The 24,361-nt window shown below is 43.7% G+C and overlaps 1 protein-coding gene across 10 annotated transcripts in view; it reads right to left on the bottom strand.

Annotated features, from left to right (window-relative positions):
* Stx3 (syntaxin 3) overlaps nucleotides 1–24,361 on the bottom strand; it is a 44,834-nt gene that overhangs the window by 13,828 nt on the left and 6,645 nt on the right. For all 10 annotated transcript variants that reach the window (XR_008222809.1, XR_008222808.1, XR_008222807.1 and 7 more), the window contains exons 2-4: nucleotides 11,192–11,275; nucleotides 2,608–2,707; nucleotides 727–801 (exon numbers count right to left, since the gene is read on the bottom strand). Coding sequence is in view for 6 of the 10 variants with exons in the window: in XM_052760203.1 (XP_052616163.1) it covers nucleotides 727–801; nucleotides 2,608–2,707; nucleotides 11,192–11,275 (259 nt within the window). In the remaining 4 variants the exon portion in view is untranslated. The remainder of the gene's footprint in view (nucleotides 1–726; nucleotides 802–2,607; nucleotides 2,708–11,191; nucleotides 11,276–24,361) is intronic.

Raw genomic sequence — 24,361 nt, 5'->3', positions numbered from 1 at the left:
GAGGGAAGAAATAATACTGATTTCCTCTCTGACCAATAACACATCCTCAACCAGTACTTTGAATGGGAACACGGATGACAGCTATGGAACTAAGCAAGCATCTGGGATCCCCAGGAGGACTGGGCCTATGATAGTGGCTTTACTGAGCTGTGCTCCAAAACCAGGGGAGGAGGCAGGAATGAGAAGGCACACAGAAGGAGTGTCCGCTGGCTGAATGACAAACCCTGTACCTAGGCCTCTGCAGTTACCTCTCAAATGTACATGGGTGCTGGGGAACAGTGAGCGAGAACAAAAGGACTAAGCTAAGCTGTTTTTGTTGGCCTGGGGTGTTTGTTTGTTTTGGTTTTCAAGACAGGATTTCTCTGTGTAGCCTTGGCTGTCTAGGAACTCTGTAGACCAGATTGGCCTCGAACTCACAAAGATCCACCTGCCTCTGCCTCCCAAATGCTGGGATCAAAGGCATGGGCCACCACAGCAGCTTGGAAAGCACATTTTAACTCCCACTTTCTAACTTCAGTTCTGGTCATTTTCAACTGCAGTGAGAATTCAAGAGGCAATAAGTGTCTAAGGACGCAGTAGGTCAGGCCAGGGACAGTGCCCGAGCCTCCAGTAAAAATGGGATAGCTGATGTCACCCCCATTGAGATGACTGGCAGCTGAGAAGCGAGCTCTGAGAAGCTGCATCTGTTGTGGTGGAGACTGGCTTATTCCTGTGTCCCCTTCTTACTCTTCAGCTTGTTCCGGACGTTGTTGGCCCTTTTCTTGATCTCAGTCGTGAGCTGTTCAAGGTCGTCTTTGGTTTCTGGGTAAACATAAAAGGTAGGCTCAGTTAGAACAGAGGACGAACTGCTCCGTGGGTCACAACAATCAACAGACGAGGAGGCAGAAGCCTTCTCGGACACTCGCTGCCACTGCAGTGTTCATCCCAACGTGCTTTCCAGAATCGATCACTCCAGTCACAGAGAAATAGTGTTGGTGGAGTTTGTTTGTTTGTTTGTTTTTCTAAAGTGTTTTCAGACTAAGGGAATGGTACAGTGGTGGATCACATGCTTAGCATGCACCAAGCCCTAGATTTAATCCCTCGCATCCAAAATAAAATTATTAACTAAATTAAAAGACATTTTCCAGGCACCCCATCTCAGACTCAAAGAACCAAATACCCCAGGGTTAGAGCCCAGGATCTGCTTTATTTAAATAGCCTCCCCAATCCAAGTCATGCTTTTAGAGGAATCAATTTGTTTACCACGTGCGTGCGCTCAATCTCAGGAGAGAGGAGAGGAGTCTATGGAAGTTCTGGGGAAAAGAAATTTCAACCAAAGCCCATTAACTTAAATGAGGCAAGTATCTATGATATACCTACTACATGCCCAGGGCTGTCCCACCTGATGGGTGGAGCACCACACTCATGGTTTATGGAACAAAATCAACAACAGCTATTACCTTTATTCCAGAGCCATCATTCAGTTCCTCCACTCTTGGAACTGAGTGAGAAACTCAGGGATCAGAGAAAAGATGGAGATTCAGCCTTGAAGGGGCTAAACCTGGCAGGGTATGAATAGGGAGTACATCTGAAGTCTTGCTTTGTAGCACAAGGTATGGTTGAAGTTCTGAGCAAGGTGTGCATGGGATAGTTATGGAAAACCCCTAGCATAGCCTCAAGGGATCTGGAAGAGCCCCTAAAGGCAGAGGTAGTAGAACTGAGTCTCAACAAAAAATACGACAGGTTAGCAAATGGTAAAAGTTAGGTGGTTAGTTAGTTCGTTTGTTCGTTCATTCTTTCGTTAGTTAGCTAGCTAGCTAGCTTGTTAAAAAGACTATAGGTTAGCTAAGCAGCCAAGGATACTAAGAGCAGGGATCCCAAGGAGAAAGAATAATATATAAAGAACATGAGGGAACAAGGACCACTTGAGGAATAGCCAGAGGTTAGCATGAGTAAAGTATCAGCAGGATGGGGCAGGAGAAAGGGTGGAGAGGAAGTTAGGAACATGAGGAGACAATTCTCATATGCCCAGAAACTGGAGAGCCACTCGGGAAGGTAAAGTAGGTAACAGGGCAGACTGTTTGCTTTCCTTAGGAACATAAAATACAGTGCTAAACTGTATTCTCCAAATATAAAACACTTAGGGGAACTAACGTTTGCCTCGGCAGCAGTAACAAATACAAGTAAGAGACAAGAAAGGGACTTCATGAACTTGAACCATTCCAGAACACCTCATAAGGAAAAGAACGAATAAAAATGAACTTGACCAGGTAGGATTCTGGAAGGGGGCTGGAAAACGCACTTCAGTCAGAAGAAAGAATGTAAACCAAGGCACAAAGCTGGGGTGGCGCTTGGGGTACGTGAGGAGCTGTAAAAGGCATTGCTAGTCATGAGAGGTATGAGCTGGGAAGTAGAGGAGTTTGAATGGTTCAAGTGGGACTAGGAAGAGAAGAGCTGGTGGAGGCTGGAAGTGAAAGCTCAGAGACAGAAGAGAGGTGATAAGGTATGCACATTAACACAAGGGAATGTATACGCCTCTTTGCTGTACCCAGAAGGGAGGGAAACAAGCCTGTCTCCGCCCCAATGCAAAGGGCCAGTACAGAGTGACTCAACTCAGTCAACACTCACTTGGCTCTGGAATCGGTGCGGAGAGAATGACACTGTAGAGCTTCTTCGCTTCCTCCACACTCTCTGAGATCTTGTCAATGTTGAGCCGAGTTTCCTCAATCTATAATCAGAAAGACAGCAGAGGGAAAATAGTCCACGCCTGAAAGGAATGCTTAGCAGAGCTTCCTGCTGCAAACTGTCCACCTTCTGTGTTTGTGGAAGAGCGTGAAAACAAAAAAACCTCAGCTACCCAGGGAGTGCCATCTCCACTGTCAAGGAAATTAGTCTATAAAGAAGTGTCATTCCAATCCACACTCCTCCTTCCTGAGAGGGAAATAATCACTCACCTTGAATGGTAAGGTTCAGATCAGAGTCAAGGTCAGGGAACCCATGGAGAATAACCGGGAGAGACAAGTGCAAACAGTAAGCGGATGATCCTTGGCCCCCAAAGTGAGAAAAGGAGAGAATGAGCATGGGGTAGGGATAAGGAAAATACTCAAAGAGAACAGAGCAAATGTAGAGAATGAAAACTAGAGAAAAGACTAAGAGAGAGCAGAGAGGCGGATGAAGAAGACAGGGGATGGAGGAAAGAAAGAGACTTGGCAAGGCCATCTCAGAAGACAGCCAGGCTTCTGGACACGTTCTGGTGGACCAGCTATTACAGACTAACCCCAGCAGCTGATCACAAAGTTACAGCCTTGAACCATTTCTGCACACTTTAAAGGTCCTGACTGCATGAGTGCATGAAATAAAGGATTTCCAATAGCATTTTGTTTTGTGATTGAACACTATCAAAGGACACCAAGCAACACCTCAGCTCTGTCCACAGGCACCAGCTGCCTGGGCACCATGGTCCCTGAAGCAGATGTACAGTGGGAGCAGCAGATACAGAAGAAACCTCAGCACCCACTGTCCCTGTCTGCCTCATCCCAAAGTGAAGAGGACATCAGCACTGCAACAATTAACTGACAAGAACCTTGTCATTGACATAATACATCTTATTCATAATACATACTCTTAACATCTGGAATGCAGATTCATTCGATGCATAGGTGACTTCGAATCCAGTGCCCCTTTCTCCAATGGATAGATACCTCCTTTTAAAAACCTAACTGCAGTGCTCCAGAAAATAGCAAAGATCAAGCTTGAGCTTTCTAACCCTCACATCAGCATTTTTGCCACTCAAGGGATTTTTTTCCTCTATAAAATAAAATAAAATATTAATGTGATCATATCAGAGTATAAACATATGTATAACTACTCAAATATTTATGTAGCACTTTAATAGTTCACAAAATAACATTTAAGAGTGTATTAGCATTATTATTCAGGTACGGTCACACATGTTATCGCCTGTGAACATCAGTGGTCTCTAGACCACCCACTCCTGCCCTTCCCCTTTCTCTCTCCCCAACACTAGCTCTTGCAGCTAGTCTGATCAACTAGGGAGAATCCTGGTCCAAACTTTCGTCAATGGTAGAGAGAGACAGAATATGGGAAGTTGTTAAGTTTGTAGTGTGCCCCAAGTTCAGAGTCAGTACAGGCATGTGGGGACTGAGAATTAGACCAGGTCATCCCATCTTCTGCTTGTCTTCTGGATGTTCAAGTCCAGGAGCAAACCCCACCCCTACCTGACTAACTACAACTGTTCTCTTCCCTCTGTCCTCATCAATCTCACCATGTGGAAGCATTTCAGGGCTCTAATTAAACGGTCCTTTAATCAGTTCACCAAACAATCAAAAACCCCTTAGAACTTTAGGGTGAGCAACTGGTCAACCACAGGAGCGCGCTCTCTCTCTCTCTCTCTCTCTCTCTCTCTCTCTCTCTCTCTCTCTCTCTCTCTCCTTGAGCTTTGTGTCAGTTTTCTCTTGGAAGTGTTCCTCTTCCTGAACAATGAATTTCTGGGTATTTCTTGGCGAAAGCTACATGTGATTTCCTCTTGCGAACTCACCAGATCATCAGACAAATCACTGGGTGGAGAGAAGCTATATAGGAACCAGTAAGTCTTAATGTTAAAAGCTTCAGGAACTATTTGTGCCTGTGCTTAACATTACCCATATTATCACAGATTTGGACGATGCTAGGCCCTTTGCAGCTCTTTTGTGAGGTCACCATCACTATCTCCTTTCATACAAAAGAACCGAGGTTCACAGACAGAGGCTCCAAACCAGTCTTCAAACAGGAGGAAACTGAAGCTTGAACACAAGCATCTGTTAGATACCAGACCCTGTCTCCTAGGCTCCTTCTCTGTTAAGCTCCTGTGCATTCACCCTACATCAGGTTGATGTACGTCCAACTCATATTCTATAAGATTGGTTCAGTACGAGACCCTGTCTCTAGACAGTAAGCAGAGAGTGACAGAGGATGACACCACTCATGTCCTGCTCTGAATTATACATACATGTTCATGGGTGCACACATCTGCACACTCATGTGTATACACCACACACACACACACACACACACACACACACACACACACACACACAAAAGAAGAAAGAAAAACAGGTTGGTTTCAGAATGCATTTCACAGGGATCATATTGTACATTACTTCTCTGTCTGACCACAACTCCCTATCAGGAGCTTTTTATACAGCTTTTTATACAGAAGCATTACTGGTGGAATAAGCCAAACCAAAAGTGGGTTTTTCAAATCACCACTAAATTTGAGGCTAAAGCATCCCGAGTGCCTTTTTGCTATCTATTGGTTTACAAACTATTTACCAATGATCTGTCAGCAATATGAGACTCCAGATCATATAATAAAAAAAATAGTATCAGACAGAACAAGTTCAGGGTTCAGCTCCACCTTTTAGCACTTTTATGACCTCAAACAAGCTTACACCACATCAAGTACATAATGAATGTTAGATGATAACAATAAATACAAACTGTAATAACAACTGCTCATTTATTATATGCCAGGCACTACACTGCCCCTTTAAAAGTATGTCTCATTAATCCTACAGCAATCCTAATGTCCTCAGTAACCACTCACAAAAACCTAAGGACATCAAGTCACTTGCTCTTGATCGTAGGTACTGCCAATTAGAATGACTACATAATATTAATCACAATCATCTAACTGAAAGGCAGAAGTTGTTTTTGTCTTTTTCCATTTCCAAGCATACATGTGTGTTATGTGTACATGTGTTTATAAGTGTATGAGCACATATGGGTGCAAATGCACATGTGTGAACATGTGTGGAGGCCTGAGGTATATGCTGGGAATCATCCTCAATCCCTATTACACCTTATTCATTGAGGCAGGGTCACTCAATGAAACCCAGCATTCATGGACATGGCTGCTTAATCTAGGGATCCCCTGTCTCTGTCTTCTGAGGCTAGAATTACAGGCAGCTATCATGCCTACTTGGCGTTTACATGGGTTCTGGGGATTTGAGCTGTGGCCTTCACACTTGTGTGGCAAGCGCTTTAACCACTAACCCACAGCAGGTGGTAGTTATTTTGAAGGCATCAGTGGCCTCTTCCCCTGGACTTAATTCTCCAGTGGAATCTAATTAGACAACAGAAAACAGAGAAAGGCTTGGCAGACTGCTGCTGGATGAGCTGAAAGGCACAGCAAAACGTTTTGCTTATTCTGCTTAAGAATTAGCCTCTGCCTCACAAGTCCCTAAAGGGTTTTATCATGACTTGTATTAGTTTTTCAGCTTCTTTTTATGAGTGAAAAGTATGAACTCAGAGTTGGACTGACCAATAAAAACAAGTTTTCTAAGACAATATTCTCAAATCAACTAATTGAAACACTAATCTTCCCCAATCAGAATGTCAATCATAAAAAGAACAAACATGGTAGATCAAGAAATACACTGTTGGTGGGATGTAATTAGTACAGCCTCTATGGAAACCAGTATGGAGGTTCCTCAAAAAGCTAAAAGCAGGGCTTGTATATGATCCTGCTACACCACCCCTACAAATACACCTGAAGGAAATGATGTCAGCCTGCAGTAGAGCTACCTCACACCCATGTTTACTGTGGCAATATTCACAATTACCATGAAAGAGAATCAGCCTATCAACTGATAAATGGATTTTAAAAGTATGTGCATATCAGAATATTAATGAGCCACAAAGAATAAAATACTATCATTTGTAGGAAAATTGATGGAACTAGAGGTTATCATGCTAAGTGGAAAAAAAAAAACATGTTACAGCAGTCTCAGTCAACTAAGTATGTTTTCTCATACAGAATTTACACACACACACACACACACACACACACACACACACGATATGAAAGTAGGTGAGGCACTACTAGGAACTTAGAAGAGGGACCAAGGTAGAAAGTAAGGGCATAGTAAGAAAAGTGGCTTCAAACAGAACACAGTATACACATAAATGTCCTATCAATCTGCTACTCTGCATAATATATACATTTTAATGTAGTTCCCAGAAAGAAAGGGCAAAGTGCAAGAAAGGAAATGAGAGAGACAGGCCAAAAGTAAATTGCCAAATGACCAGCCAAGGCTTCCTGCCTCACTATTGGAAGAGCCTAAAAATCAGAATCTACCAGCTTGCCTACTTCCCTCTCATACAAATACCCTACCAAAAGAGGTAAAAAGTTCTTAACCTGCTGGTTTTGACCTAATGCCTAGATTTCCAAATTATAATCACTTTGAAAGGTCTTAGGCTCTAACAAAACTCAAGCCCAAACAGCAAATCCCTATGCTTCAAGGTTAGTCCCTCTGTAGCTCCTACTGCTCAATCCACACACACCCTTCCCTAATCTGCTCTCCAGCCAGGCTCCAGAGAACTTGGCCTATTCTATAAGCATGATTCAGATGCTTCAAATGCTGGGGCTGTGTTTCTCATCCCAAAGACTTCATGATGCCAAACGTGCAGGGTCACGCTGTAAATGTCTGTTTAATGAATATATGAATACAAGTTACTTAAAGAAATAAGCATGCTTGAGTCTGTGTGATATGTGAGCCTAAATAGTCTTATTAAATAAAAACACAGAGTCAGATATCTAGGGTGAAAGTTGAAAGATCAGAGAAGCAGAGCAGCCAGTCACCAGAGACTTCTTACTTCTACGAACCCTCAGACTGAATGGGCCCAAGATCCTGTCTCCACCTGCCTTATAGTCCTGTCTCCACCTCCCTAATGCTGGGATTAAAGGCATGAGCCTCCCAAGTGCTGGGATCAAAGATGCGAGCCACCACCTCCAGGCTCTGTTTCTCTTTCAGACTGGTTCAATCCTGTGTAGCCCAGAGTGGCCCTGAACTCCTGATCTTCCTGCTTCCTCCTTCTAAGTGCTGGGATTAAAGGTGTGTGCCACCAATGCCCTCTATGATTAACTAGTAGCTAGCTACCTCTGCACTCTGATCTGCAGACAAGCTTTATTTGTCAGAACACAAACAAAATATCATACAACAGCTGTGGGAAATGGTTCAGTTGGCAAAGTGTTTGTCTTGTAAACTTAAGAAGCTCAATTCAATTCCCAAGAACTCATATAAAAACCCAAGGTAGGCATGTCTGTAATCCTAGCACTGGAAAGGCAGAGACAGGTAGATCCCTGGCCAGCCAGTTTAGCTTAACTGGTGAGATTTATGCCAATGAAAGACAATTTCTCAAAAGAGGTGGATATTCCTGAGGTGCACAAATGTGTACATGTATACATACACACCTGAGAGAGAAATATGCTTCATACCCCCAGCAAAATAATCTCATTTTTTTAAGTACACCTATAATGAACTGAATGTTGTGCCTCCACAAATTCATACACTGCTTCTTAATGTAAAGGTATGTAAATGTGGGGCTTTTGTAAGTTACTAGGTCATGAAGATGGATCCCTCGTGAATGGGATTAGCTGTCTTTGCTCTCTTTCCACTTTGTGAAGCCACAGGAAGCTGAAGTACTCTGCAATCTAGAAGAAGGACCCCAACATAATCCAATATTGCTAGTACCCTGAACACAAATTTTTAGGCTCAAGAACCACAGCAGGTAAGTTTCTATTATCTACAGGCCATCCAAACTATGTACTTTGTGACAGCAGCCCAAACCAAGGTAGACTCCCCAAAAGAAAGCTCTAATGGTACATTTTCCAATGTGCAGCTACTCAACCTTGCTAATAAAAGTTCCTTGTCAGGTCTGTGAAGAGCTAAACACTGAGAGAGCCTAGCAAAGCCAGGTTCTTCACTATGGGACTTCTTGGAGCCTTTAGGAAGATAACGTGCATTCTAAATTTCTGAGAGAGGGTCAGCAAGATGGCTCAGCAGGTAAAGACACTTTCCATCACCCAAGTTAGATCCCTCAGACCCACATGGCCAGAGAGAACCAACTCCCTGAAGTCAAATCGTCCTCTGACCTACACATATGCTGAGGCACATGTACACACACATACACTAAATAAATGTAATTTAAATTTTTTTTAAAAAGCAGTATCTTTAAACAAATATACTTCTGACCAAAAAAAAGGAAATTCCTCAAATACTTGATCACAGAAGTTTATGACATCTCACACTCCAGCCAGAATGAGCATTCTTATTGACCAAACAGCCACACCCAACTCCTGCCCTGCCCTGTTTAGTAACAGTCCCTGGCTGTGCTGGCACAGCAATGTGGTCATCTCCAGAGGATGTATCATGCTAGATTCTATGGCAGTCCTGGTGATCTTATCTCTCTGTGAAGTGTTTACTCTCTTGTGTTCCTTCCAACAGAAGTTGACCATGACCCACTACTAACTAGGGAAACAGACTCTAGTCTTTACTCATGGACCAAATCCCACCATCCCCTGCCTTGCAAGGAATACTGCCTCTTAGGGACCCTCCTGTGGTTCAGGAGAAGAGGGAGGACACAGGTACTAGAGAAGATACCTCATCATAGAGAAGATATTCTTTAACACATGTGAGGCTCCAGGGCAAGACTGTAGTGACTACAGACAATGTCTTCTGACATCAACTCAAGTCCATCCCCACCACTGAACAAGAGCAGTCTTCCACTGTTCACAAGTAGAACAACAGAAGTGTTGTTTGACCCCACTATGAGTCCTTGACTGACAGGTCACACCCACCCACAAGCAGGGTTTGGAGCTGTGGAGGCTTATAGCCAGCTTTCCAGGCAGGTAAACACACACTCAAGTTAGCTCTTCTAACTTCTAACAACCCAGTTCTTAATCTAGCAGATGAGCAGGCATGAACTGACAAGCTCTGTTCCACTCCATTCAGGGAAACTCTGGAGGACCACTTCTCCACACCCACAATCCAGATGGTGGGAAGCCCCCTGAATTTCCCCTCAGAAAGAAAATGATGTCTTTTGCTTCTTTCCTGGAGAATGAAAAGATAAATACAGAAAACAGTAGATACAGAAACTCAGGGACAGTAAGACTGGGGAGGAGGAGGTGTTAAAGTACTATTCACTGAGTGTACACATGCCTGGCAATATTCTGGATATTTTACGAGTATAATTGGACCCAACCAATATAACCCTATGGAAAATCATTATATAACTGATCCCAATTCACAGATAAGGAAAACAAGGCTCAGCAGGTTAAGGAACATTCACAAAATCAATAACTGCTCAGAAGCAGACTGACATCTGAACCTAAGTATACTCAGCAAAGCCAGAATTTCTGTTCTTGATACTTCTACCACTCCATATTACTGTAACTCCACCCTGTAAGGCCTTCCTGCTCAAAGTGCACACGAATCTGTAGGCACATAGGACTTTACAAACACGGGACAATAGCATCTTGTTTTCTCTGTCACCAGTAAAATTAAGACAATTAGGAAAATTATAAGAAACAACAAATTTGACCAATATGAATCAAAGGCCTAAAGAAGTATTAATTTTGTTTTCACTCCCAGCTGTGACCCCAAGGTTGGCAATGTATTTAAATTATATAATTTTAAATAAGAAAAGACATCATTAAAATGTTGTCATGTACTTAAGACTTTTCAAATCCATCTTCCATTACATGTAATTATCCTCTGCTGACCTTTTAAAAATCATTTTATCTATTTATTTATTTGATGTGCATGGGCATTTTATCTGCATGTATATGTGTACAGTGTGTATGCCTGGTGCCCACAGGGGCAAAAAGGAGGCATCAGATCCCTGGTATTGGAATTACAGATGTTATGAGTCATCATGTGGGTGCTGGGAATCAAACCTGGTTCCTCTAGAACAGTGGTTCATAATCTTCCTAATGCTGTGACCTTTTAATATAGTTCCTCGTGTTATGGTAATCCCCCAACCAAAAAATTATTTTCTTTGTTACTTTATAATTTTGCTACTCTTATGAATCATAATGTAAATATCTGTGCTTTCCATTGGTCTTAGACAACCCCTGTGAAAGGGTCATTCAGCCTGGGTTTGTGATCCACTGGTTGAGAACCAATTCTCTAGCAGCACAGCATGTGCTCTTAACCACTGAGCCATCTCTTCAGCCTCTTACTGCTGACTTCCTTAATAAGATGTAAAGTCTTGATAGTCCCAAGAAGTGAAAACAGAATCTCCCTGGAACAATTCTGCCTGCCCATCTGTTCCTTTGCCAGCATTGAAAGATCTGAGGTTTCTTTATTCTTACTGAGGAAGCTGCATTTCCTCGTGTACATTCAGAAAAAAACACAGGAAGGCTGCCCACCTCAGAAAAGAACTCATCCATGAAGGCTGTATTGTCGATAGCAATCTCAACCTCGTCAGTGTCATCTTCCTGGGTCAGCTGCTTCTGCAAGAGACCAGAACATGCCAGAGTGAGAATAAAAACGTGATAAACAGCCACTGTCATTGATGGAGTCGTATTTAAACGTGCATAGATAGATAAAGATAGATAGATAGATAGATAGATAGATAGATAGATAGATAGATAGATAGATAGATAGATAGACAGATGCCTACATACATACATATATACTCTGGAGTGGTCTGTAATTAAATCCAAGCTCTATCACTTCCTGACTTTGTACAAGAGACAAGCAAGTTACTATTCAGCTTGTTGGGCCTGGGGTTCCTTAACTGTCAAAACTAATAACATTTATAGACTTAGTTAAGAAATAAATGAGATACTCTGGGCACTGGCTTAAACGCAGTGCTGGGGAGGCAGAGGCAGGCAGATCTGTGAATTTGAGGCTAGCCTGGTCTACAAAGCAAGTTCCACTACAGTCAGGGATACAAAGAGAAACCTGTCTCAAAAAAAAGAAAAAAGAAAGAAATGAGATAATGAACATAAACATAGGTGCACAGGATCGAGTACGCTGTATACTCAACATTGGGGCCTTGGTTGTGGTTCCTTTGTCTGGTTTTGCTTTGTTTTATACTGGAGGTCAAAACCAAGGCCTTCACAAGCATTAGGAAAGTGCTGTCACTGAACTCCACACCCAGTCCAATCTTGTTGCTACTGGTGGTGGCATTTCTGTAATTCGTTTTAGTTGAGGAACCTAAAACTAAGTAAGGTTTAGTAACAGGCAGATTCTAACCTACTCATGCTGTCCACACAAGTTCCAATACACTGCTTCAAAGCATGAGCTGCTGATCCTCACAGCTGGAGCAAAGATCTTCCTGTGTTTAGAAACCACCTATTGCAAAGAAAACCATGCTGTTCCCTATCCAAGAGCTCATGTTTATAAGGAAAAGGAAGTTCTTCCCCAGCCCCTGAGCAACCTCGGGGAGTGCAAACCTTCTCACACTCATTCACCTTCCTCCTCAGAATTACAAAATGGCTGTCTAGAGGAAGTGACTCCATTCCCATCCAGCAACAAAAGCCTGAGCTGTTTCTACACTCTTCCGGATTGCTCTCTCCCAGACAAGCACTATCCAGGGCACTGCTGACTTCTAAGCACACTCTCACACTGGCTGTTGAGAGTGGAGGGGGGCAGGGAACCGCTACACTTGCTTCATCACACCCTTCAACGGCTTACCCTCAACGGCTCAAAACTCCACAAGCAATGAAAACAGCCAGGCCCCACTTCACCTGTTACCACCCCCACAAATCCACAACATTCCCATAGAAATCTTCGACCACCTGGGAAATCTCCTTTTCTGTATGGTCTGGGACAGTCAGCATCCCAAACTTCATAGCTATCTATATTCAAGAGAGATGCTGAATCTGAGGGTCCTCCTACTCATTCCACAACTATCTCCTAAAAAACTCAACTAATTATATCTTCCTGACACTTAAGGTCATATAATGATAGCTCATCTCCTGGGACCAAAATCCCTTGGCCCAAAAGAACCCACAAGGGCCTTTAAAATCCAGCCACACCCACACTTGTCCCTCAATGCATTCTTGAGATCAGCCACTTGAGATTCCTTACATTTCTGGCCACATCATTCCTTTATATGTAACATCTTTCTTTCCATGCTGCCACATAAGGATTCTAACCAAAAACCGCATCTATCCAACTACCAAAATCTTATTCATCCTTAGACTTCCCTTCAGACAGCCTGATGCCTGTCTCTCCCATGCAAAATTCAAAACCTCCCTTACGCTCTCACCACTCTGTAAAGACCTTCCACAGCAACCACCATGGCCTACTGTTATCAATCTGTACCCAGTGACCATAAACTCCTGGATCTGGGTTACCATGTGTATCTGTTAGAACACATTCATTGGTATGTCTGTCTGCCAGCCCAGGGTACATTCCATGGAATGCTCTTTTACCCTTCCCACCTGATTTTGGGAAGGCCACGGGATCACTCAAGCTCCCTAAGGAATCTGTGTTGTGAGAAGAGCCTGAAAGGAATGAAACCTAGTGAACCAGTGGCAGCACCCTCCTCTCCTGAGTCGCACCTCCATTGGCTGCAGGCAGATTCTACAGATCTCCCCTTGTATTCTTTCAGTTAGCTCAACAGTTCTTTTGCTCATTTAGCAAAAATCAACCTTATCACCTGCAGTTAAAGTACAATGCCATAATTGTTGTAGTGGTTTGAATAAGAATAGCCCCCAGAGGCTCATATATTTGAATGCTTAGACACCAGGGAGTGGCACTGTTTGAAAGGATTAGAAGGATTGGGTGTGGCCTAGTTGGAGAAAATGTGTCACTGGAGGTAGGCTTTGGGGTTTCAAAGGCCTATGCCAGGCTCAGGCTCAGTCTCCTCTCTCTCTCTCTCTCTCTCTCTCTCTCTCTCTCTCTCTCTCTCTCTCTCTCTTTCTCTCTCTCTTTCTCTCTCTCTTTCTCTCTCTCTTTCTCTCTCTGTCTGTCTGTCTCTGTGTGTGTCTGTCTGTCTGTCTCTCTGTGTGTCTTCCCCTCTCTCTGTCTCTCTGTCTCTCTCTGTCTCTCTGTCTCTCTCTGTCTCTCTGTCTCTCTCTGTCTCTCTCTGTCTCTCTCTCTCTCTCTCTCTCTCTCTCTCTCTCTCTCTCTCTCTCTCTCTCTCTCTGCCTACAGATCAGGACGTAGAACTCTCAGTTACTTCTCCAGCACCATGTCTGCCTGCATGCCACCACACTCCCTGCCATGATGATAATGGACTGACCTCTGAAACTGTAAGCAAGGTCCAATTAAATGCTTTATTTTATGAGTTGACTTGGTCATGATGTCTCTTCACAGCAATAGAACAGTGACTAGGACATTTGTCAATAATTTATTTCATGTTTCCCAAGTATTTAACAGAAATTGAATTACTTCTAGCTGAATGCATTCACACTAGCCTGCAACCTCAATTCACACATCAGTTTCCAATGTTTGAGACCAAATGTTCTATTACTCAACATCCCTCAACATCCAAGCCTCTCAGAGGCGTCCACAGGATCTTCTCTCCAAGGAAAACAGCTGCACTATTTCCTAGAAAATAAAAAGCCATTCTTCCTCTAGGAAGTTAGTAAGCTTTTATCAAGAGCATCCTTTTTTAAAGGATTTGTTTATTAATCTATTCATGTGTATGGGTGCTTTGTCTGCATGCATGCCTGTGTAACACTTGTATACAGTGCCCGTGGACAATAGTAGACGATGTTGTATCTACTGGTATTGGAATTACAGACAGCTGTGAGCCACTATAAGGGTGCTCAGAACGGAACAAGGATCCTCTGTAAGAACAACACATGATCTTAACTAACTGATCTCCAGCCCTGAGAATGTTCTTTCCTAAGAGGTGGTCTATCAGCTCCACTTGGGAAAAGACCTCAAGTATGTATCTGATACACATATACACACAGATACAGTCACATGATGTCAATTCAGTGTCCAAACTGGCACACATGCTAATGACGTAAGAAGAAGCTACCTCACGAATGGATCAAGGGAAGTTTCCAGAAGCTGGGAACAATTGTGGACTGGAATATGAGAAACGGACACTTAGTGGTTATCATAATATGAGTTTCTAAGACTAGATAGTATACAAGGGTGGCCAAATGCCCAGAATGGCTCTTGGCTTTGAGCAGGCTTGAGACAAGTGGCCTGGTCCACCTTTAGTGAGAGAGTGGACTAGGAAAAGAAAAAATAGCCCTTGGTAACCTACAAACTCAGTCCAACACCTGTTACCATTCTAGCTGTGAGACCACACTCAAGCACCACACCTCCCTAATTTTTTTTAAACCATTGTTGGTACTAACACCACACACTTTATTACTTGTATGAGAATCGAAAAAAATCACATATGGAGATCTTTTAGCACAATACCAAGCTCCCCCATCACAAGCACTTGCCAGGTGTCAATTTCCCCATCACCTGGCATTAGATGAAGGCACAGAAAAACAGAACCTGTGAGGAGAAGGAGACCATCCCTCCCCATTCCTAAAGGCTGCATCTGTAAGACAGATCTGCTGGGACAACATACACCAGGGTTATAATGTGGCCCTATCACATGATAGTCACTGAACCCAAATACATGGCTTAACATCTCTGAGAAGCCTCCACTTCTTCATCTATAAAGCAGAAAATATGTCACAGGGCCTTGCTTGAGTAGCAGGCTCTGTACCATTGCAAGTCTCCCCAACCACTTGATCTCTTTTCCAATCCAATTACCTCCCCAACTCCCAATATATGAAGTATCACCTCCAGGACAAAATCAAAGGCCTGCTCTTTAAAATCCTTTAAAAGATGACTATTCCTGTCTTAGAGTCAGTCTCCCTGATCAGCACCAAGCACTTTCTGTCCCCACCAACCTGATCCAACATGTCATGCTTACTTCTATTCCTGGGCTTTCTACTGGTACCATGGTCCTTCATGTAGCCATGTAGCTCGTGTGTGTGTGTGTGTGTGTGCGTGCGTGTGTGTGTGTGTGTGTGTGTGTGTGTGTGTGTGTGTGTGTGTGTGTGTATGTGTGTGTGGTGGTGGTGGTGGTGGTTTGAATAGGTATAGTCCCCATAGACTCATGTGTTTGAATGCTTGGCCCATAGGGAACGGCACTATTAGGAGGTATGGCCTTGTTGGAGTAGGTGTGGCCTTGTTGGAGTGTGTCACTGTGCAGGCAGGCTTTGAGGTCTCATATATACTGCTCAGTGTGGCAGTGGCTTCTGCTGCCTGCAGATCAAGATGTAGGACTCTCAGCACCATGTCTGCCTGCATGCGGCCACATCCCGCCATGATGACAATGGACTAAATCTCTGAAACTGTAAGCCACCCCAATTAAATGTTTTCCTTTAAAGAGTTGCTGTGGTCATGGTGTCTCTTCACAGCAATAGAAACCCTAACTAAGACATATATATACATATATATACATGTATATATATGAGCTCAATGAAGCACTGTAAATGAGCACTACTTCTCACCAGCCTTATTGTGAGTCTAAGGGTCTTTAAGGTGAAATAGGACTTTGGGAGCTGAATGTAACCTTAAGGCTGCCTGACACTAATGAAATTACTCTGGATTCTGGATGTCCATCTTCTCAGGCTGAGTTCTTCCCATGTATAGCTTCTCAATACATAAAGTAACAATAAAATTTAACCCACATCAGAAAATGCAAGGACAAGGCCATGGTCATGTGTCACCTGACATCACTGGGCCCAGAACCATCCTCTGGCTTCTCTACAAAGTATCCCAGGAAGCGGGCGGGGCTCCTTTCCTTCTGATACAGGTGGTTGTGGTAGATCCAGGTTCCTCAGAGTCTGTCCCCCGCTGGGGTGGGGGCAAGGAAAACACACTCTGCCCTTTATCCTCAGCTCACATGACTGAGCTTAACCAAGAGAATATCAGCATCAATATCAAAGAATCAAGACATGTGGCAATGAGGATGTTACAGTAGCTGAAAGTTCAGCCACAGGGAGGGAAAAAAAATGTGCAGGAGAACCACAGCCCGGCCACCCACTTCCTCCTGATGCCTCTCCTGTGAGGAGATGAAAGATTCCACTAACGACTCAGGCAACAGCAAGCTACCCAAGGCTTTAGCTCCTTCTCAAGACTACAATGTACTCCAAATGTCAAAGACAACGGTAAAGGCTGACTCCTTCCACACAGACTAGCGAGTGTGGAGGAGCCCAGAATGCAACCTCAAGCAACTTAACCTGTAATTCTTGGGATTGCCTTTTCCTCAGAGGCCTTCTCTACCATCCTGTCTGTCAGACCACAGGTGGCTCTTCATCAGCTCATATAATAAATAAATATACATTGCCCCCTATAGCCACTACTAGGTACTTGATGGCCATAACACCCTATTTTTTGCACATCATGTCAACAAATCCCATCTACATGCTGTAGCTAAGAAACTGGAGGTCTGAAGTTAAGTTAGTCAAGGTCTTACAGCTACTGGTTGCAGAAGCCACAGCTTGGGCATCGGGCCTCTGCCCTAAACCCTTCTTACTCCAGTGCTCCCTGCTCAAAGGCTACCGCCAGCAGCAGCTTGGAACATGAAATTGGCAGCCCAGGCATGCAGAAAGTACCCTGTACTTTGAAGTTATAGGCCTTGGCCACAATACATGTCTTTGTTAAACATTGGTTTTTCTCACCAAGTAAGGAGCTGAGCTCTCCACTGTGGTCTGGGGGGAACCCCCAGGACACCTCAAATGTGCCTCAGAAACCACCCATTATAGTCAAGGAAGGAGAGCCCAGAAGGTAGGCTCCAGGGCCCCACCTCCCTATTCAGTGTGTCCGAGCTTTTCCTTCACTGGGACTTGGGAGAGGGGAAGGGAGGGAGGGAGGGAGGCAGAAAACCACTAAAGTAGACAGCAGCTAAGGAGGAGGAAGGGAGATGAATCAATAGAGGAGAGGAGACATCTGGTCACCATATCCCCCTTAGAGGGCTAGTAAAGGACTGTGGCTTGTGGGAAGGAGCCCTCCTGACAAGCACAGAAGAACACAGATCTTTCTTTCTTTTCCCCTGATTGAAATAGTTCTTTACTCCAGACACAGACTCTTCATTATAAACTCAGTTTTCTCCTGACCCGTTTGATTCAGAGGGACGATTACATCTTCTTTTTCTTACTCCAGCTGGCCACTCCTCTAAGGTTGTCTCCCTCTAGGACCAGGGTCTGTGGACTCCCAAAGACAGATACCACTCACTATTCACGGGGCCCCAGACACATAGACACACACATGCATACAGTGGTCCAATTTGAGTACTCTTTTGCTGTGGAATAATCCTTTTGTACACTGTGAAGATTTAATAAAAAGCTGATTGGCCAGTAGTCAGGCAGGAATTATAGGTGGGACAATCAAACTGAGGATGCTGGGATGGAGAAGGGCAGAATCAGGAGAGTTACAAGGAGACCAGAGAAGAGAGATGGACATGTCACACTGAGAAAGGTACCAACCCACGTGGCAAAGCATAGATAAGAAATGTGGGTTAATTCAAATGTAAGAGTTAGCCTTACTCTAACTCAGTAAAAAAGCCTGAGCTATTGGCCGAATATTTATAATTTATATTAAGTCTCCGTGTCAGTTATTTGGGAAGCAGCTACCAGTTATTTGGGAATAGGCAGTTAGGACAGGAAAACTCCACCTATACCTGTCCCTTTTCTTTGATTTAAGGAGCCAGAAATTCTAAGTGAGTATGTGGGCTCTCAGTGGGTATCCAGTGCTCTCTGTTCCTCCAATGAAAAGTCAGATGAGCCTTTTCCAATGCCCAGTTCTCCCAAGGACAATGTTCTTTATCAGCAAAACCGTCCCTGAGAGAACACTTCCTCTTTTCACTGAATTTCATCTTCTGCAACACTCATCATATGAATAAAGAGGAAATCGGCAGATGATGATACCCTAGGTAAGCCGACTGCTTTTCCTTTCAGCATCTTATTCTAACTGAGCAACTGAAGGCAAAACATTGGCCCTACCTGAAAGGAGGTGACACTGAGGTATAAAGTCATTATCAGATTAGGTCAAGACCAGCAAGCCAGATGTCAAGAGCCAAAGTTCCTGAGGACACCTCCTACTTTGTCACAACCATGACAGCAGATAATATGTATGTTTATTGTCATAGGCACTTCCATGACTTCAAATGTTATTTAAGTCACACATCAACCCTCTGAGGGACAACATCCTCACTTACAGATGTGGGAACTGCTAATTAGGTTAATTAATTCATCCAAAGCAATTTGGCCATTAAATGGCTAAACAGGACTCTATGCTAGCAGAGCTATGGGAGCCTCTGCCTGTACCTGCTGTAGTGCCTGAAAGTGCCTCTCTACAGTCTCATCTTCACTTATTTTAGAGGATGCTACAACATCCATAAATCTAAGATGGATGAACCTATATCCTCAAATGAAAGAGATATCCTGCATGTATTCCTACCTCTGTTCATGAATATGGAGACACACAGGTACGTCTGACTTCCGTGGTGAAGACCCAGCATGGCCCTTCACAGCTATGAGCTACCCTCCTGAACAGGTTACTTCCCTCTGCCTCAGTTTCCTCAGTGTAACATGACCAGGACACTCTGCTCACAAAATTCTTGTAAGGATCAAAGCAGCCATTACATACAAAGCATTTAGAGCAAAACGAGGCACACATTGCATGTGACTCCAATGTCAGTTCTCAGAGATGATGGATGAGGAGGGAAACTCACACAATCAGAATTTATTTCATTTATTTCAAGCCTTTCCTCTTTCTGCTATGAGTTTAAAAAAAAAAAAAACTCTGATTTGTGCTCCAGCCACACTCTCACAAATTCACTGTTCTTATTTTCATTCATTCAATACTTTGCCCTTTCTATTTTGGTTTTTATTGTGTTATTTTGAAAGAACTTACAGAAATTCCAACATGGGAAAGCTGGGAGACTGTTACTGTATCATTATTCTAAGACTATCACTGACTCAGATCTTGTGGAATTGAATGTTTTCTTATGTCTTAGTATAGCGTCAATATTTCTTCATCTTCTATATATGTTTCAAAATATCTTCCATTCAGCTTGTGAAAACAAACACTGAAATCCCATCCCCACTTGCTGAGTTACTGCCTACCTGGTTTTGGGTCTCAAGACCTAAGCTAGATCCAGAGTAGAACAGTGAACATTCTCATGAGAGAAGGAGGAAGGAGGTGAAGGGAGGCCTGATGGGCAGATGTTACAGCTGCAAGTAGTTAGAAAGGCTAATACGGAACAATGGCCATTCTGGACTTCTCTTTGATATGATCTAAGCTTTACTACTACGTTACCTTGGAGGAGGATCTCCAAGTTTCATAACCAACCACCACACCCAAAATACTCTCCTTCTCCCCTAAGGGCTTATGTGTTCCTGCATTCATCCAACAGGAAGAACATCTAACATTTGCCAAGTAATAGTCCAAGTGTTGGAGACTCACAGGGCAAACTCAGCATCCCTGGCTCCAAGTTCTCTCCAGCTAAATTGGGAAACAGCTGGGCAAATAGTTGACTCCAATACAATGAGGAAGGGGACAGCAATCTTAATAAGAAATTATACACAGAAGACAGGGTGCCCAACCTCACCCGAACATAGAGAGCCTTTCAGAGACAGGAACTTCTAGGAGACTATATGCAGAGCAACATTTTGAAAACCCTGTGAAAAGTGAGTGGATTTACTCAGGGGAAATTTCCAGCAAGACCAGTCTGAGTGAGAACACCACACCCTGCATTCACTCTCATCCTTGAAGCCAGGAGAAAAAACTCACAAAATACTTTCTTCTTCCTCCTTCTGAGCTTAGCTTCCCTTGAGCTTTCAGCCCCTGTCCCAGTCTCCTATCCCTGACTTTCTCTCCCTCCTCTCCCTCCAGTCCTGGCCTCTGAAGATCTCTCAATGATACAGAGAGAAGGAAAGAGCTGACAATGTCTTATTCCCTCCTCGGCTCTCTGCTGGATCCTTCCTTTCAGCCTATCCCCTAACCTCTTTCCCAGCATGATCCTTCTACAATACTCAAATCACAGCTACAGCAGGTAGCACTGACTGAACCCTGGAGAAGAAGGCACTTCCAAGGTATGAACTTTCTATTTATCACGGCATTTAATCCCTGCACCGATCTTCCAGGTACTAGTGGCGAAAGATGCCAGCTACCCTGCCAACAGTGTGTGCCTGAGCCAGGGGAGCCTGTTCTCAACCAACTTGGAGAGATTCCCTAGCCCCATCCCCACTCCAGGTGCAGCATGTAGCCCTGGCCCAGGGACATGCATTTCCAAAGCACTGCAAAGTGGATGCCATGCCAACAAAGTCATGAAAAACCAGGAAAGATGAAGAAACTGTCTGAGGACAGAGAAAGCTAAGGAAGCATGAGAAGTAGACACAATGTGGTGTCCTGGCTTAAATCCTAGAACAGAAAAGGGATTTTAGTGGGATAACAAAAACACCCAGATAAAGCCTGGTGTTCAGTGAGGAATCTGGTACCAGTATCACTCTCTCTTTGATGAATGTACATTGAAAAATGAGATGTTAACAAGGGTGAAACTGGATGAGAAGAAAGGATCTCTCTGTACTATCTTTGATAAATCTGAAAGTCTTTTTTAAAAAATAAATTATTTAAAGAGCTAAACAAACCTCATGCCATACCAAGCTGCACTAACCCAGACAGCTGGCGTACCCAGACATTACACGCTCTACTAATCTCTTTAGGTGGGAGCTGAACTTCACTCTGTCTCCAAACACACACACTGGGAAATGTTGCCATAGAAACAGCCAAAGGCCACAAAGCAGGAAAGACAGTGGTGGGAGAACACTGAAGTGGGGCCATACACAGAGGAGGCTAAAGACAAGGCTTATCTGGGACTACAAAACCTGCGTGTAGGTAAATCCATCAACAGCGTAACTCCGTTCACTTACTGAATGGTTTAGTATTCAGCTTTTTACGCTTCAACTGGGAAAGAAATAAATGATGTATGTGTAGTCTGCTTTCTTCCAGGGCCCAGACCTGACAGGACTGGAAGCTCCTGAAACTGCAATACTCACAACATATGGCTATGTTTGTATCAACAAAATAAAGAATCTGTGGGAGTCAGGAAAGGCACAGTTATGTACTTAACCGGGGAAGCTTTCCCATGTGATGACACCAGAGACTAGCCTTAGGGGATGAGAGGGATTTTACCAGGGGAAAAATGAGGTAGCTACGTTTTCACTTAGGTATCCACATATCCGTCATTGTCTTTCTGATCAAATACAGCCTCCATGACATCCTGACCTGGAGTTTCGGTAAAGGGAAGAGCCTTGGAATTCATCTACCCTGGGGATGAACCAGTGACTTTTGGCTTCATTAGCAAAGTCATGGATTCCCTGAGTCAATGTTCTACTCCAACCAGGTAAAGTTTCACCAACCACAGGGAGTAGAGTAAGAAATGTCAATCATAATAACGAATGCATTGTTTATCCATTAAATAATAAGAAATGAATAATATTTAAAATGTGTAAGGGATGTATAAGAGCCAAGCAGGCAGAGAAGGTGTAACATGGGACTACCATGCAGAAGGCTGGGGACTGGGGCCCCAGGGGCCTCTCACCATCTCCTATTGCTTGGAGGCAGAGGGTACACAGTGCAGTGGGAGGTGGTCTGATACAGTGTGGAAAACAATTCAAAGAGGCGAAACAAACGTGTTCATTCTTGATCCCACCACTTCCCAGCTGAGGGGGGATCTCAATCAAATCCAAGCCTCACATCCCTCGCCTGGAAAGGAGAAATGGCATACATCACCACCTCACCTTATAGAATTGAGAGGACTGGAGAGAAGGTATGCTGGGCATCAAACCAAAACCCTGCCCAATAATAATCCGCTCAATAAGTGATGCTTGCTGTAGTTCACAGGACAAGAAGTCTCAAACAGAAGACACAGAATACAAAGAGTAATTCATGAAGAAACTAGTGAAGCTGGGCGCAGTGGCTCACAACTTTAATACCAGCTGTTAGAAGGCAAAGGCAGGCAGGTCTCCTTGAGTTCAAGACCAGCTTGGTCTACACAGTGAGTTCCAGAACAGACAGGACTATATTATGAGACCTTGTCTTAAAAAAAAAAAAAAAAAAAAAAAAAAAAGATAATGAAGTTAGTGGACGGTGGTTTCAAACCTACTCCGTGGTGATACGTTTTTTAAAAAACACTAACTTACTTAGTTTCAAAACAACATAGAGCTAGTTAATGCAAGTGGCTGGGCTGGACAGAGTACTCTAGGCTGCAGCTAGGGACGAACGAATGAACGAACGAATGACCGAATCCTGTAAAGAATGAAGCTGGGGAGTGGGGCAGGAATAACAGCGGTAGGGAGGAAGCACTGCGAGGGAGAGAGGACAGTATGGACACGCTCCTGCCAGTCCCCTAACCTCCCCCCAAGCTCACAGGAATAAAAATAACATTAATCCCCTTCTCTCATCCAAGCATTTTCTCTCTGGCCTCCAGCTGATGGGTCTATAATCCCTACTCAATCCCTATCACTCTCATCTCTGCTCTTGTCTACTCACAGAAAAACAGCCCTCCCAGGAGATGAATCCTCCCTGATACAGGGAGGAGGTGAGGAGGGAATCCAGACTGGTCAGAAATCCTATTACTAAAGAAAGACGGAATATCAACAAAGGGCAAGTTGGTATGGTAAGATTTATTATGATCCAAGGCACAGAGCAGGGATAGGCAAACACTCACCTACTGACTAAACTCAACTTTAAAGCAGAAGTATAGCCCCTTATTTCTGACAGGATCACCACGCATTACCCTAAGGAACTCTGCTCCCACAGAGATCCGGAACTTCTGTTGGGGAAGGACATGGGCAGGCCTTTAGGTAGCAGCAAGACCAAGACAGGCAGAATGAAAGGTTAAGCCTAGGCTGTAGAGCGGCTGATTCATTACTGTCCCCTAATAGTTCTGGTCTTAAACGGTCCCATATATCCAAGTCATTTAGTTTCGTTTGTAGGTCTCTAGGGGAGAGACAAAGTCTTGACCTTGATTCTATACATCACTGGCTACTCAGTTTTCATTATGAGGTTTTACTTTGTTTCTCTTCCATGAAATACATTTTTTTCCCTCCTTGACCAATTACTCTTTAAGGTTAAGGACTTTGTACAATAATTCTGCCAAACCTCTTTTGCAGCAGGATACAAGCTAAATTCGGTGCTAAAAGTTCTGATTATGCTGGCCAGGATGTACTGTAAACACACACACACACACACACACACACACACACACACACACACACACACCACACCATACCACACACCTCTTTGGATGTTGGCATGCATGTTTTTATGTTCTTGATGCTTTTTTTTATATGAAGCACTCACCAAAGACAGAGAAAATCTAGGATCCACACCTTCTTCCAAATAAATTCTATTTGAAGAGACTACATTAGATTTGAAGAGGGGCTTCTATTGAAAAACTACTGCTGGGAATAGCACCCCCAGACTCATCTCCTGTCTCCCAGAGGCCAGTCAGCAGGGTCTTCCTACTGTTGCTTCTGTCACAAGAATTACACATCACACCGTCTAGTCCTCTGTTCTCTCTACCCAACTGTGAACTTCCTAAGTGCCAGAAA

The sequence above is a fragment of the Peromyscus californicus genome, unplaced genomic scaffold (genome assembly GCF_007827085.1).
Source record: "Peromyscus californicus insignis strain IS unplaced genomic scaffold, ASM782708v3 Scaffold_4__1_contigs__length_199733344, whole genome shotgun sequence".
NCBI lineage: Eukaryota > Metazoa > Chordata > Mammalia > Rodentia > Cricetidae > Peromyscus > Peromyscus californicus.
This window is presented reverse-complemented; position numbering and strand designations above follow the sequence as displayed.